Source organism: Pieris brassicae, chromosome 11, assembly GCF_905147105.1.
Source record: "Pieris brassicae chromosome 11, ilPieBrab1.1, whole genome shotgun sequence".
Classification (NCBI taxonomy): Eukaryota; Metazoa; Arthropoda; class Insecta; order Lepidoptera; family Pieridae; genus Pieris; species Pieris brassicae.
Genome location: NC_059675.1, coordinates 6,946,191 through 6,960,218, shown reverse-complemented (window position 1 = coordinate 6,960,218; position 14,028 = coordinate 6,946,191). Strand labels below are relative to the sequence as shown.

At 32.9% G+C, this 14,028-nt stretch overlaps 1 protein-coding gene across 2 annotated transcripts in view; it reads right to left on the bottom strand.

Annotated features, from left to right (window-relative positions):
• Positions 1-1,966: 1,966 nt before the first annotated feature.
• LOC123716046 (agrin-like) overlaps positions 1,967-14,028 on the bottom strand; it is a 110,283-nt gene continuing 98,221 nt past the window's right edge. The window contains exons 16-26 of one of the 2 annotated variants that reach the window (XM_045671541.1): positions 13,010-13,310; positions 11,366-11,533; positions 10,680-11,043; positions 10,339-10,551; positions 9,842-10,233; positions 9,521-9,767; positions 8,844-9,008; positions 7,871-8,067; positions 6,887-7,073; positions 4,294-4,652; positions 1,967-3,724 (exon numbers count right to left, since the gene is read on the bottom strand). In XM_045671541.1, the coding sequence (XP_045527497.1) occupies positions 3,579-3,724; positions 4,294-4,652; positions 6,887-7,073; positions 7,871-8,067; positions 8,844-9,008; positions 9,521-9,767; positions 9,842-10,233; positions 10,339-10,551; positions 10,680-11,043; positions 11,366-11,533; positions 13,010-13,310 (2,739 nt within the window). In that variant the 3' untranslated portion in view covers positions 1,967-3,578. Of the gene's footprint in view, positions 3,725-4,293; positions 4,653-6,156; positions 6,260-6,886; positions 7,074-7,870; positions 8,068-8,843; positions 9,009-9,520; positions 9,768-9,841; positions 10,234-10,338; positions 10,552-10,679; positions 11,044-11,365; positions 11,534-13,009; positions 13,311-14,028 lie in introns of those variants that run through there. The other variant, XM_045671542.1, reaches the window with a different exon arrangement.

Below are 14,028 nucleotides of genomic sequence, written 5' to 3'. Positions count from 1 at the left end.
GGAAATCTATTGAAAATATAAAGTTGCTGATTGGTTAACTTACTTGTGTACCGCTTATATTACGGGCTTAAAGTAATTATCATAACAGACACCGCATAAATGAGATGGTTATGTCTTGTTACAATATTTTAAAAAAACAATGGCGCTACAACTCTTTTACGTACTAGGTATCCCCTTGATCGTTGGTTTTTTTTGATAGGCCGGTATACTAGACCACCGGTTTCCTCACGTTGTTTCCCTTCACCGTACGAGGAAGTTTTAACACAACATGAGCGACAAAGTAAGAAACTCGCGCACACGCATAGTAGTAAATTAGACAATCTTCGGCTCCTCGCGGCGTAACGAATATATAAGTGTTTAAACAAATCAAATTATAGGCCGATCGTATAAATACTCGGTTAAAACTATTGTGGGTATATTTGTTATTTGTTAATCTCGCAAGGCTATGCTTTCTGCCTTTTGGGCGTGTTATAAGCTAAGATTTTAAATATGGACAATAATCACGCTAATTTACTTAATATTTTTACAAACCTACACAAATTACTTGTTTATTGCAACAAGATAGATTTATATATTTGTTTATTCAAACGTCTAAGGATATCTTTCCCAATTAATTATATTTAAAATCCTCTTTCTTTACCTAACATTGAATATCGTGTCTTCGTGTAATAAGTAAGGTGATATCTGGGCTCAACTAAGGGTAGGCCTTGCTAAACAATATACTAATTTATTATCCATGTTGAAGTTTGTTATCAAGATTCTTGAACGCATTAACGTTGTTTTGATTGTAATTGAATTTTATTGCGCTGGGGAACGTTACTATTATAAAAATATTATTATTCATCAAAATATATAAATAACTGTTATGTTTGAATAGTTAGTGAGGCTTTTACTGCCCCAATGGATTTTTCTATGTGCACAACACTTTGGCTAGTTTTTTCGCTGAACCTATCACATTCTTAAATTAAAATTGTTTAATGTAAGAGAATTGTATCAAGCCAATATAAAAACCTTTATATCTCAGGACGCATATAATATAGAAATCAAAATTAAATTTACGTCAGCCGAAGCCGTTTCCTTAAGTTATTTTTCTTGCACTGAAACTTGTTGACTAGTAAAATTAAAATTTTACCCAGGGCGTTAGCTGATAAGCGCTGAAAGGGGTAAAACTCCAACGGCAACTGTATGCATACTAATAAGTTGCAATCTTCTTTTTCACAACGTTTTTAGAAAATAGCATTATTTTCAAAGCAAAATCGATAAACAATCGCTGAATAAAAAAGCAATTTTAAGGCTGTATTAAGGATTCTAAGGTAAACTACAAAAACTTGTTGGGTCATGTATGATTCATTAAAGTAGAGAAAAGAAATTAACTAAGATTTTTTGTTAACGTCAAGAACAAATTGAGAGCTCAATATGAAAACCATTGTTGATAGTTTACAATGTATCAAAGTTGAAATAACACACAACTTAGTAAAAGAGAATAATATATATTAATAGAAGTTTAGATGATAAAAAGATGTTAATTCTGAAACAACCATTTGTCCTTGAATACTTACGGACAACTCCAGGGTAGTAAACATAAAATACTGATATCTCTATCGTTTGTATTTTATTTTATTTTTACTAGTTTTATAACTAAGTAGTTTTCCTTCTTAATTTGGATTCCTAATGATCTTACTAGATCTTACTCAACAAAATAAGATTTTAAAAGCTTGTGTAACAATTCTTGAAAGGCCGGCAAGCCTGGCATTAAGTATTAGAGTGTCCATAGGCGGACGGTATCACTTAACATCAGGTGAGCCTCCTGCCCGTTTGCCCCGTGTTTTATAAAAATGTGTATTATAAACTAAGTTTCATATATATACCACCAAGGATTAATGAAACATATAGACTGTTAAGGGATGTAAAAAAAAGTATATTTGCAGTCTCATTTAATTTATTATTTTCGTTATGTATACTAATTTAGGATTGTAGGTACATCAAAACACGTAATAAATTAGACTGGAAGTAAACCGACGTTACAGTACTAGAGCAATATACGAAAATATTCCAACAAATCTGTTTATATGCTTTAAACGTATGTGTAAGCAAACATCCACAAATGGAATAATATTCGATCCGAACAACGTGAGCGGTGAAAATAGTCTAAAATTCAACAGATATGTTTGACCACGAACACTAACGCATGTAAAATCTAGTCGAGTAGATCATTCGAATATTGTCATAGTTTATTACGCTAAACAGATAAAAACTTAAGCTTATTCTTAAAAGCGTCTAAAAATTATAAACTCGTAAATTGCATAGTATTTATAATTCTATTATCTACATTTTCCAATACCAATTTTTACTATGCTCTACGAATGATAATCTCTGTATAGATGTGCATGAAACAGTTCGTATAATTCATTGACATTTAACATTAAAGCGGCTTGTAAAAAATTCTAATCTATATTACTATTTACACGATATCTACAAGAACTTATGGAAACAAAACTCTTTGTATTTCAAAAACAATTCATACCTGGCAGAGAAAATAAGATGTATAGACGCAATTAATTTTGAAAACATTAATTTGAGATGAGTTATGAATTACTAGAAATGTTATTGTCATATTTCATATTCATTGAAAAACAAAGCGTAAGAAATAATTAAATCTGAGTAATTAGTTATCAATTTACTAAGGGAACAGCTACTGTACAACTATGGCACTTTATATTAGGTACATAATATAATAGTACTAGTAATTAGGTATTTTGAATGAAAGTCTTAGATTAATAATGTATTTTAAACTACTGAGGGATATTTTATATCGGAAACTCAGTATTTTTTTTACATATTTAAGCGTTATTATTACGGAATGTTATAATTAAAGCCCATTGAACAATTTTATTCTAATAATAAGATATTATTTTGAATAAATAGTTTATATATATTTAGTTAGTCATCGTAACTTAATAACGAGATGGCTTCGAGGTGTTTAGATAATACGACAAATATTTATTTATTGAATTATTATTTCCATTCCATCCACCTGGAAATTACTTACATTTCAATAATAGGTATCAGAATATAGAATATAGTTTGTCGTTTGTAAAAATATTTGAAAGTCAAATAAAATAAATGTAGTTGATGTTTACTTAAACTACTTAATAATTATTTTTATTTCAGTTAAGGTTATGGCAATGAAAACATATATTGCTTATTAGTTAATTATTGTTATACATTAACGAAATAACACTCTTAAAGAATAATACATAATTGACACGCTAAATGTATTACTAAGTTCACATCAGAATACTCGTATTTTACTAATGCTGGAAAAATTGCAGATGATATAAGAACGGAAAGGATACATATGACTGGAATGCTTAAAAATTGTAACAACACCAGTGTCGTTGCTCTTTACCGATATGCATTCACAATTCAATTTTCATTACAATTATTATCCTTCCATACGAAACAATTTTCAGCACATAGCAGGCGTTGTAACAGATATGTATTACAAGGTACAGGTACTAGTAGTATTCAACTGTTTGATAATACTTTTAATATCACTGGCTGCAGCATATGCAAAGTTATACACAATATCGTATCGTACTCATAGGTCGTATGGGGTTCGTGATGTCTAAATGTCGTCCGTTCGCTTTGACGCTGGCAATGCAACCCTGCAGTCCCGTGTACAGAGACGTCGGCAATCCTAGTGATAGCGATGGAGATCCACCTACAGATAGAATTGTTTATTAAATTTAGAATTATTAAACAAAAATTGAGAAATGTGTCGCGTAATCAAAAGATAGATACCTAAATTATGTTATCGGCTTAAAGTAATTTCAAAAGTATTAGCATTTTATAATTTCTTTGCTTAATACTATAATTCCTTTGTTTTATTAATTGATGTGCTTCCCTTTTTGGATATTATGTATCCCATTAAAGCAGAACAGATCAAGGGCCGAAAAGTGTCTTAAGCGTGCGACCCTTATCTCTGAGGCCATGTGTCCGAATCACGGCTTTAAGCCAATCGTATTTTCTTCTTCTGTGCTCAATAAGCACTTACCAACCCACATTGTAGGCAAAGCGTTATGAGGAAACCGGCATGTCTTAATGAATGTCATGTGTTTGATATAGAAAGGCTGATCCCTCGTTTATAAGATAAAAATGATCGAAGAAACGAATGGAATGTTAGGCCATGCCACATATAGGTTGGCATGAATCACAATTATTGTATCCCATCACAATATATTCACTAGATATTAGAATCGAAGAATCAATTTCCTTTAAGTTAAAACTTACCGATCCACAATTTAGGATTAGCCTTCGAGGGTACCAGTAAAGACTGAGAGTACCCTCTAACTGGTGGTAGATCGTCCACTTGAAGCATAGCCAATCGTTTACGTCTTCTCAGTATAGCAGTGTGCCATAATCCATCATCAACTCGATCCCTGGACTCTACACTTTGGAACCAATCGTCGTGTCCTATATTATCCTGAGTATCCGTATCGGTGAAGATCAATTGCAATTTTCCACCACTGAAACCCAGTCCGATGAAGTCACGTGGTCGTACACCGATTCTACGTCGCCACATCAACAGACCAGATTCATTGAAGGTACGGAACTTTATTTCGTATCTAATACCGCGAGGGCCACGATTCCTAAAATATATTTCTTATTAGTCAAATATATAAATGTACGAGTATATAGAAGTTACCGAGTAAAGCGAACATCAGACCCACTAATAGCTAAATGTTCATAAATCAGCCATCAAAACCTAATTGTATAAAAGGTAAATTATTTTGTTAGCTAATAATGCCTCATAACAGACGTGACTCAGTGTTTAATAACATTGGACAATATCTTATAATTTCTATTCTAAACAATATTTTTGTTCATTCAAATGTATGTAAACATTTGAAAATAAATAATGTTATGCAATACAAATACTCGTCTATGCGACAGCAGTTTTGAATTTATGCTTTTATGCAAAATATATATAACTTTGGCTCAACTTTTATATTACCATGCCGTGAATTCTGCACATTCGAAAGCAAAACTTAAATTAATAACGAGAGACATTAGGAAATTCGTCAAACTTGTTTAATTATTATTACCGTAAAGTAAGTGCCTACCAATTGCGTGTTAGTGTAAAATAACAATTGGTAGATATCGGAGGACGTACTCATCGTTTATATATAAATTTTCTGGGGTTAGCCACTGTTTCCCCTATCACCCCACATCGGCATGACGTTGATTTATGGTACAACTGTATATATTTATATTCAATACCAGTACCACTATACATGTAAGTGAAATCGTAGATATATAATATATTGGTGTTTGGAATTATTTTAGTCTATCAGGTCGAAGCAAATTATTTTAATGTAAAAGCCAAATTTGCCAAATATTTTATATGAGCATTAATTTATCTAACTCGAACCGCCTTTGTAGATTACAATAGTTGGAACATGACTAGAATTTCACATATTCCGAAACTTAACCAAGTCACGTATAAGCACTTTAGTGTGATCTCGTAAATCAACTCAATTTACAAAGACTAATGAAGTGGAGTAGCGAATAAATTACAAACCGGCGTATTTATCTATGACTATTACTATATTACTACTTATCTAAATGAAACTGAAATTTAATAGAAAATTTACAAGTTTGTGAAGGAGAATATCCATATTTATTCGTTCTCTGATCAAAACAGCTTGCTGGTTTTTGCTAATAAATATCTAGAATTAAATTCTCGGTGGCACGAAGTACCTGTGTACCATAGAATCAACAGACAGGGCCTCAAACATATCAATAGAACTAAGTAAACCGTAAAACGTAATGTACCATGTTTCGTGTGATTGTGGTTAGTCAATCTTTGGACCAATCACAGGCACATGACAAGAGCCGTTTTTTCCGTTTGACTAATGACTATCAACCGTAACGCGCCATCGAATTGTTTTACAATATAATATATGGTTAGAACCGATTTATTTATATTTATGATACTACGATATATAATTAAAAACAATTGTGCCAACATTTCAATACTATTATACAGAATAAATATAGCCAATCTCCTTTAATCTTTCAAAAAAGTCACTTAACGTAAGTGTTACGGAAAAGCTAAATCCTTCAAAACACATATATCACAAAATTATTTACCTAATCTAATTATTGTGATGTTATATTATTATATATTGAATGCATCCTTTAACGCTATCTTACATCATAATTTCCTTCACCAAACAGCGCGTTAGTTTGTAAGCTAGAAAATAAAAATTATGTTAGTTACAGTTAGTAGATATTCAATATAAAATATATTGATACGTCGAATATATCAAAGAAAATTGTTAGCTATTGAAACGCCTCGAGCATCTAATATAATCAAATTTAGAAAATAATATTCTATTGGATCAAAGTTGACAAAGTGTACGTATATTCATCGTATCAAAGTAAAATTCAAAATAACTTTATTCATATAGGTAAACAAGTACACTTATGAACGTCGGAAAAGAAGTTAAATTAATTCTAAATTTACATTTACGACCAGTTCGCAAGTCAATTGCGTAGAGCGGGCAAGAAACTTTCCGCTACTCTTTTATAGAGTATATAAATTATCTATATACGTTAAAATGTTTTATTATATTAAATAATACCGAAATGTTTAACTTTAAAATCACCCTTGCTTATTTAAGAATGCTGACAGACCCTGAAGATAGAATCATCATTTGCATCCGGGTAAGGCGTTCGTAGATGCATAATATCCGTATTTATATATTAACTCCTAAAACTTATGCTAATAAAATACGTTATAAGGTAAAATAAGAAAGCAGTATTAGCCTAATTGGCCCTAATCATTATTACTTAGAGTTACAAAAGACTTTATAATTACCTGCGTCCGCCCCGGCTCCTATACGAGAAGTAATTATTTCCGTCGAACCTAACAGGTGCTCCGTCGTTCAACATCTCCACTTTTAATTGCACCTCACAGTTCCTGCCTTCATAGCCTTCGCGACACACACATTTATACTCGTTCAATAGTGGTATACATGAGCCATTATTTTTACACGGTGTTAGACCTGTTAAGAAATTGTATTAGTCGAGCCTTTTCTTTATAACCGAGAAGGAAATACTTATACGTAGCTTATTGCTATGGGAATATGTGGAACACGTGGTGTGAAAACCAGGCATCCTCTCTGCTACCCAGAAGGCCGAGTTATTGTTCACCCTATAAGACTCCTTAAGTGTATCCCACCAGCATGAGGAAAACACTGGGATCCTGGTCGTGATTTTTATTTAAGGCAAAGTTCTGTTACTGGTCTCTTAAATGTTACTGGGCCAACAACAAATCATCTCCTTGTCCTAATGATACCTTGAGAATCAATGAGAAAGAAGCGAAAATGGCTATACATCTATTACAGTACCTAGATAAAATATAGTAAAAATATTTTTCAATTCACGACAAAGTTTTTATATAAAGTAAATGAAAATAATTCACATTTTTAAATGTTACCTACAATTATATCAATTCCGGATATTTTTCAAGCATGAAAATACTATATAATACTAAATGATTTTAAAATATTGCTTTTTTTATAAATCTGTATTAACGTATCCTGTTCATTTTTGTCTTAATCTACATAAGATTCAGCTATAATTAATCGATACCGTAAAGGGCTTGCAAATATATTATAAACTATCATTCTTCTGTTCCTTTGTAGACAAGTTGAAAACAAATGCATTCTTGGTTACGATAAAAATTGGTAAAAACAATGTACACGTATGGTACCCATAGTATTGATTGAAATTCTACGCAGATGAAATTGTGGAAGAATATTTAGGTTTCAATTCAGGTAATGAATCTTTTAGAACTTACCATTTCCACATGGCGGACCGGTGTACTTTGTGACCCCACTCGTGGCACAAGGAAGCCTTTCCTCCTCGGGGACTACAACACACTTTGCTGTTTCGGAACTGTACAGGGATAATGGTTCGCCATTCACAAAGACCTGTTGCACGGCTCCTATAAAACTGCTGGTCACCCCTGACATTTTGTGGGGACGGTTGTAAGAACTGAAAAGGGGATTTTGTCTCAGTCTACCCTTCAATGGTATGATTTATACGATTCGCTTAACAGAGCTTTATTTTTGACGTTTTGCTTATTGCGTAAGACGAATATACTTTACAACTTTATGTAAGTTGATTGACTGAAACACATTTTTTTAAATCTTCTTAAAGACATTGTTATGGTAAGGTACGGTTGTAAATGTTTCTAAGCAAATAGTAGTATAATAATATGTTGTAAATATCAAAATGTGACTATATACTTGTGACTATGTTCTTATAAAAGTCAGTTGCTTCTGATACTAAGTGAAGTCACAAAAATGGTTTATTTATTATAGAATATAATACAATAGCAACAATGGGCAATTATATTTTTATTACCTCTAACTACTTATATTTTATAGTTAGCTTATTTTATAATCGCAGTTCGTAAGTTATAAAAAAGTTAAGAAAAGTTAAAATCTAAGTAAAAACCCTGCGAGTTGACTTGAAAGCTCTTTGTTAGAGAAAAATCCGTTGAAATAACATTTTGGATTTCTGCATTTTAAGGAAGCCCATTTTAAGAAATAAATTTATGTTTACTTTTTTCTTTACGTAAAATGTATAGCATAATTTACACTTTAAAATAATATTAATAATAGAGTAATATAGCATTTCTATAACACTTTGTATCTGGTTAACTATCGGCAGAGTACATAAGCGCCGTGAATTTCAATGAGGAAAGAAAAATGTGATGTTTTTTATACGCAAACGGCATGCGTTAGGAGTCATTAAACTATACATACGGTAGAGATCCAATAAAAAGGGGCAGCGTCAGCTCCAAATGCGTTAGAGGTGGGGGTGAGCGCCCCCTCTGAACTGGGTGGTGGTCGAGTTGTAGGCTTCCGTGTCGGCCTGCGCGCCCCACACGCACGCGGTGCCAACGCCCTTTGCTGACTGATACTGGTGACCTGGTGACGTTATTCAATTAGTATCGGTATCAATTTACAAAAAAGATATTATACCGGCTGAAATAATTAATAACTACTCGTGATAAAGTAGAATAATTTTCAGTATTATTGATATTGTTATGTAAATTACACGTAATTAATTAAATAATTGGTTGGGCTTAGTACACTTCTCCATCAACTATTTTGACATAAAAAATCTACAAATTTTATATATACCATTTAATAAAATGGAATTGTTAAATTTTATATATTAAATATGAGGTTTAAAAAAATAAGTATGAGATAATGATTATGAAAGGAATGAATGATAGACATAAATTAATTTGCAATTAATGTCTATCAATTAAAAAATAGTTAAAAAAATAAATATTAGAAGCTTAAAAAATAAAACGATTGTTGATACTATATAGGAACATGTTTTGAATCAAAGAGTTATTCAAAAGTGTAAGCCGTACTAAGCACAGGAAATCCCCTTACATTAATTTGGTTCAGGACTTCAAAGCTTTACTTACGTGATATTAGCAATCCCACTCCCTAAATTGTATCTAAACTGAAGGTATCCATTAACTAAGTTAATAGCTATAAAATCTCCCTTCGCTTTATTAGATTGGCCGGTGTACAGCAGCATTCCGGAGAATCGGTTCGTTAAAAACCAAATTTCGATTCGAAACGCTTTTCCAAGACCTTCGAGGGGCATTAACTCGATGTAGCTCGTGCCATTGAATTGAGGAGACCACGTCTCTTGAATTACATTTACATCTGCAAGAAGAAACAATTATTAGTGAAGGAAAAACAAGATGGCAGGGGAAAATAAGAAATTTGTGATTGTCTACCATTGTTACAAGTATTTCCACTAGATCCGATTTCTCCAAATAAACAACGACAGACGTGTCCTCCATCTGGTCCAACGTCGCACAATAGACTCTCATCATATCCACAAGGATTTGATTCGCAAGGGTCTAATCTCTCCTCGCAATTGGACCCTTGAAATCCGATAGAGCAGCTACATGCGTAGTCAGTTAGCGAGCCCTCGATAGCTCGGCACGTAGCCCCATTTTTACACGGCATACTCATACATGGATTAGATTGACACTCGTGGACGTTTTCTAAAGCGACTACTAATGAGTCAGGACGACCCAATTTCTTAGTAACTTGATGACGTATTATTCTCAAGTATTTCACACAGCCAATAAAGCCGCTTCGTGTCCCGATATTATCGTAAACTCTAAAATAAAATAGATTATCTGAATCTGTGATGCTTACATGCTTTAATTAACAATAACTATCAAAGTGTCAAATACACCAGGAAGATAATTTTTCATTTACTGACCTCGAATAATTAGTAGGCACGCTGCCAATATAAGCGTCATCAGCGAGGTCTAAAGCTTTTAAGTTGCCTCTCGACTGTCCCGCTACATCTTCCATATTATCAACTGATAGAATCCCATCTCGATGATATCTTTTGGCCGACACTTTATGATACTCATTTAAGGTTATTTTTTCTAGCGATGTAAGAATTATAGCCCCGTTGCCAAGGTTATACCTAAAGAAAAACTTCGAGTACAGTTTCTACAACACTGTATTGGTTAAAATACTTTAGCTCTAGAACATAGTTGCACGCGTCAAGAATACATTACTTAAAGTAGGTTATAAAGTAAATCAATACAGTACCTGAACTCTAAATATCCGTTCACAAGAGCGAGCGAAACAAAATCGCCCGTACCGTCGTATTTTTGCTGATTGTACAATATTACTCCATTTTCAGAAAATGCCTTGAACTCGATATCAATATTCAGCTTATGGTAAGCCTTCAATGGTTTTAGTCTTATATAAGACGAACCGTCGAAGGATGGGGTCTCTATATAGGCGAATAGGGAATCATCTTTAAGCAGTGTTTCGCAATTGATTCCTGTGTAATGGTCAGAACACACACAAGTGTATGTTGTTCCGGGCAAGTCAATACATGTGCCAAGATTGTAACACGGCTCGGACAAACAGGCACTATATTCCTCCGTTGTTTCTGGAGACAATTGCTCTGTAAAAGGATGTATGCCACTAATAATAAAAAAAATACTACTAACATTGAATTAAACAGGCTAATCAAATATTTTTTTGAACTTTATGATTTAAAAAAACAATATAAACAAGTTAGTATCACAAAATTTGAATCTATATCGACTCGAAATTGAAATGAAATTTATTTACATTTTATATTCATCAATGTAAATACACATTCATTATTGCTTTTATCTGATCGAAACATCAGAACTATGGAATTGCTGTGCTGTGAAATATATGAAAGGATGAAATAAATGTCTTTTGGAGAACGACAATGCTCTGTTTATACATTCACTTACCAACACATGCTTTCCTATGTGGAGTTGGTATATATCCAGGGCGGCAAACGCACCCGCCTCTCGCGCACTGGGCACCCGGCAATGCGTTACAATCAGAATCCTCAGTACAAAGATCGCCAAGCAATGCTCCGACAGCCCCAACGGTTGCTGTTGTTGCTGTTTGTGAACCTTTCAATGGAAATTCCAAATATATATTTTTTCTAACATATCTCACAGCACACTTACTTACAGCCTTTTAATATTAATTATGGTAATTATCTTATGGGCTAATACAAAATGTATCGTTTACAAAATATTAGTATTATTTTAAGTTACGTTTAGCTAATATGGTCGTAGCTTATGCCGCGTCGTGATCATATCAGGATGGAGCATTGTAGAAAACTTTGCAGAAGCCTAACCAGAAATGATCTCCAATTTTCGAAGCCTATGTCGTAATTTTACGAATCAGAATTGGCGTTGCTATTATTGATGAAAATGAAAAATTTTCCAGAAATTAATATTCAACAAAAAGTTTTCCCATTAACTTGTATTGAACTTTGAACAATGCCTGATTTTTCGTTTAATTTCGAAAGTTAAGGAAAATACTTGTATTTATCTCTTGTAATGAAACAGGCTGACGGCAACTAGCATTATTAATAATAAATAAGTAAGATAAATTGTTAACGAAGTTAGGACGAGGGACGTTGTAGAATGACAAGGGCAAACAACTCACACAACATGGCAAGCTCTAATCTCAACATTCGTGATTAAGATGAATTGAGTAGTTACTATATTCACAGGAACTTTCCGACTGAATTTCACTTTCGAATACTCAATTCTCATTATTTAAAGGGGTAATGTGGAAATAACATTAAACATTCAGTGACGTAGAAAACATGGATGAGTGGGTTAAAAGGGTTTCATTATGATATATTAATTATCATAGTTTAAAGAATCATTTCTGTTCTGAAATTTAGACTCATATAGTCCAAATATATAAATTAATTAAAGTATTTTAGTCTTTGTTCAATATATCAGATAATAATTTCGTATTTAGAAGTAGTAATTATGTTAAGTATAACACCATATCCTTTGCGTTTTGATCGGCCGGCATTTTTAAGAACCGATAAAAAATTCCTGTAAAGTCATGTTCAATACTAAAAAGCTGATAATTTCGCTCCTAACAAAGATTTATTGACAGAAATTTCTAAAACCACTAAGCTTAACTATCGTTACATTTTTTCCAAAATGCAATTAATTTAACATTAGCATCAATCACTGGCAGTAGATATTGAAAAGGAATAAAAAACCTAAATTCATGTGACCTAAAAAATTGAACGGGTCCCACCTGCGACCTAAATCTTGTTCCCGATACGTCGGAATTTTATAACATCTAAATGTCAGCGTTTACTTCTAAAATTATAGTTATTGCTACTTAAATTTATAGAAAATGCCATAATTTCGTGCTTTAAGTGGCTGTTGAACATTATTCGCAAGGTTTTAAAATGGTAAACGTAAGAGTACGTGACATTAGTTAATGAGCACAACTCCGGGTAGCATTAATATTTTTGAACCATAAACCATCGTGTTTAAATGGTTCCCTAGGTGACAATGAAACTCATTTATTCTCAGAGATTGAACCTCCAATATCTGTTATTTTCTTACCTTTTGTTTTTTGCCCAGAAAGAAAGCTTTCGAAATCACTTGGCGTTTCTTTTAGCGTCCATTCATACTTATTGTAGTATTTGTCGGGATTTAGTAAGTGTCGTGTAGATTTAGAGGCTGCACCATCGTCCTGTTGGGTGAATTGAATGGGCGAGGAAGGTCTCGGAGGCCCCGCAGTGGCCGGTATTTCTGATAATTTACAAGGCCCAAATGCCTGTATAACAATATCCTCTTGAGTTCTACAAGCCTGTAGTTTGAGATGGCATTCCGATTCATACGTCTTTCCATCGCTTCCACAAACCTTAAAAATTTCATCAATACAAAATATGAACTGAGTTGAAACTATCTCCTAGACGAATCCTTAAGTGTCGCATTAATTCCAAGTAAACTACTATAGCGAACTGTCTGACGAAACATGGAAATTTAATGATCTTTCTCATAAACTACGAACCAGACTTTCACACTAAAAAAGGTTGTGTTTTGTACCACTTGTCGGTACTTCATGGTATCAATACATTTTATTGTTATGAAATCATAAATCAAAAGCGATATCGCAGTCAAACAAATCGAATGCAACGTATTACACAGTTTAATGTTAGCTGGATATTACGTTGCCTTTATTGGACAATTCCAAATGTTCTGACAGATGCCCAATTTATGTTTCGATTGCCAATAGAAAATATTAAATAATTGTTACACAAAATATTTTATAAAATTGTTAGTAAAAAATTCCAGCTCATTCCCCCGTATTGTTTAAAAACCTTTCCGCTTTAATTGCGCCATTAACGTTCTACTTAACGGGAAAGATATTTAACTCTTAAAGAAATTCAGAGTTATGGCTTTTCAGTTAATAGCTGAGACATTAAACTGAAGGATAAAAAAATACTAAAAGGTTGATTGCAAAATTGAGTACTAATCAAAATTACTAATTTTATTTTCTGCGTTTCAAATTCCTTTTATACAACGTTCCTATTGTATTACAATCTCGGATTCTGAATACACATGAATTTGTACTTAAT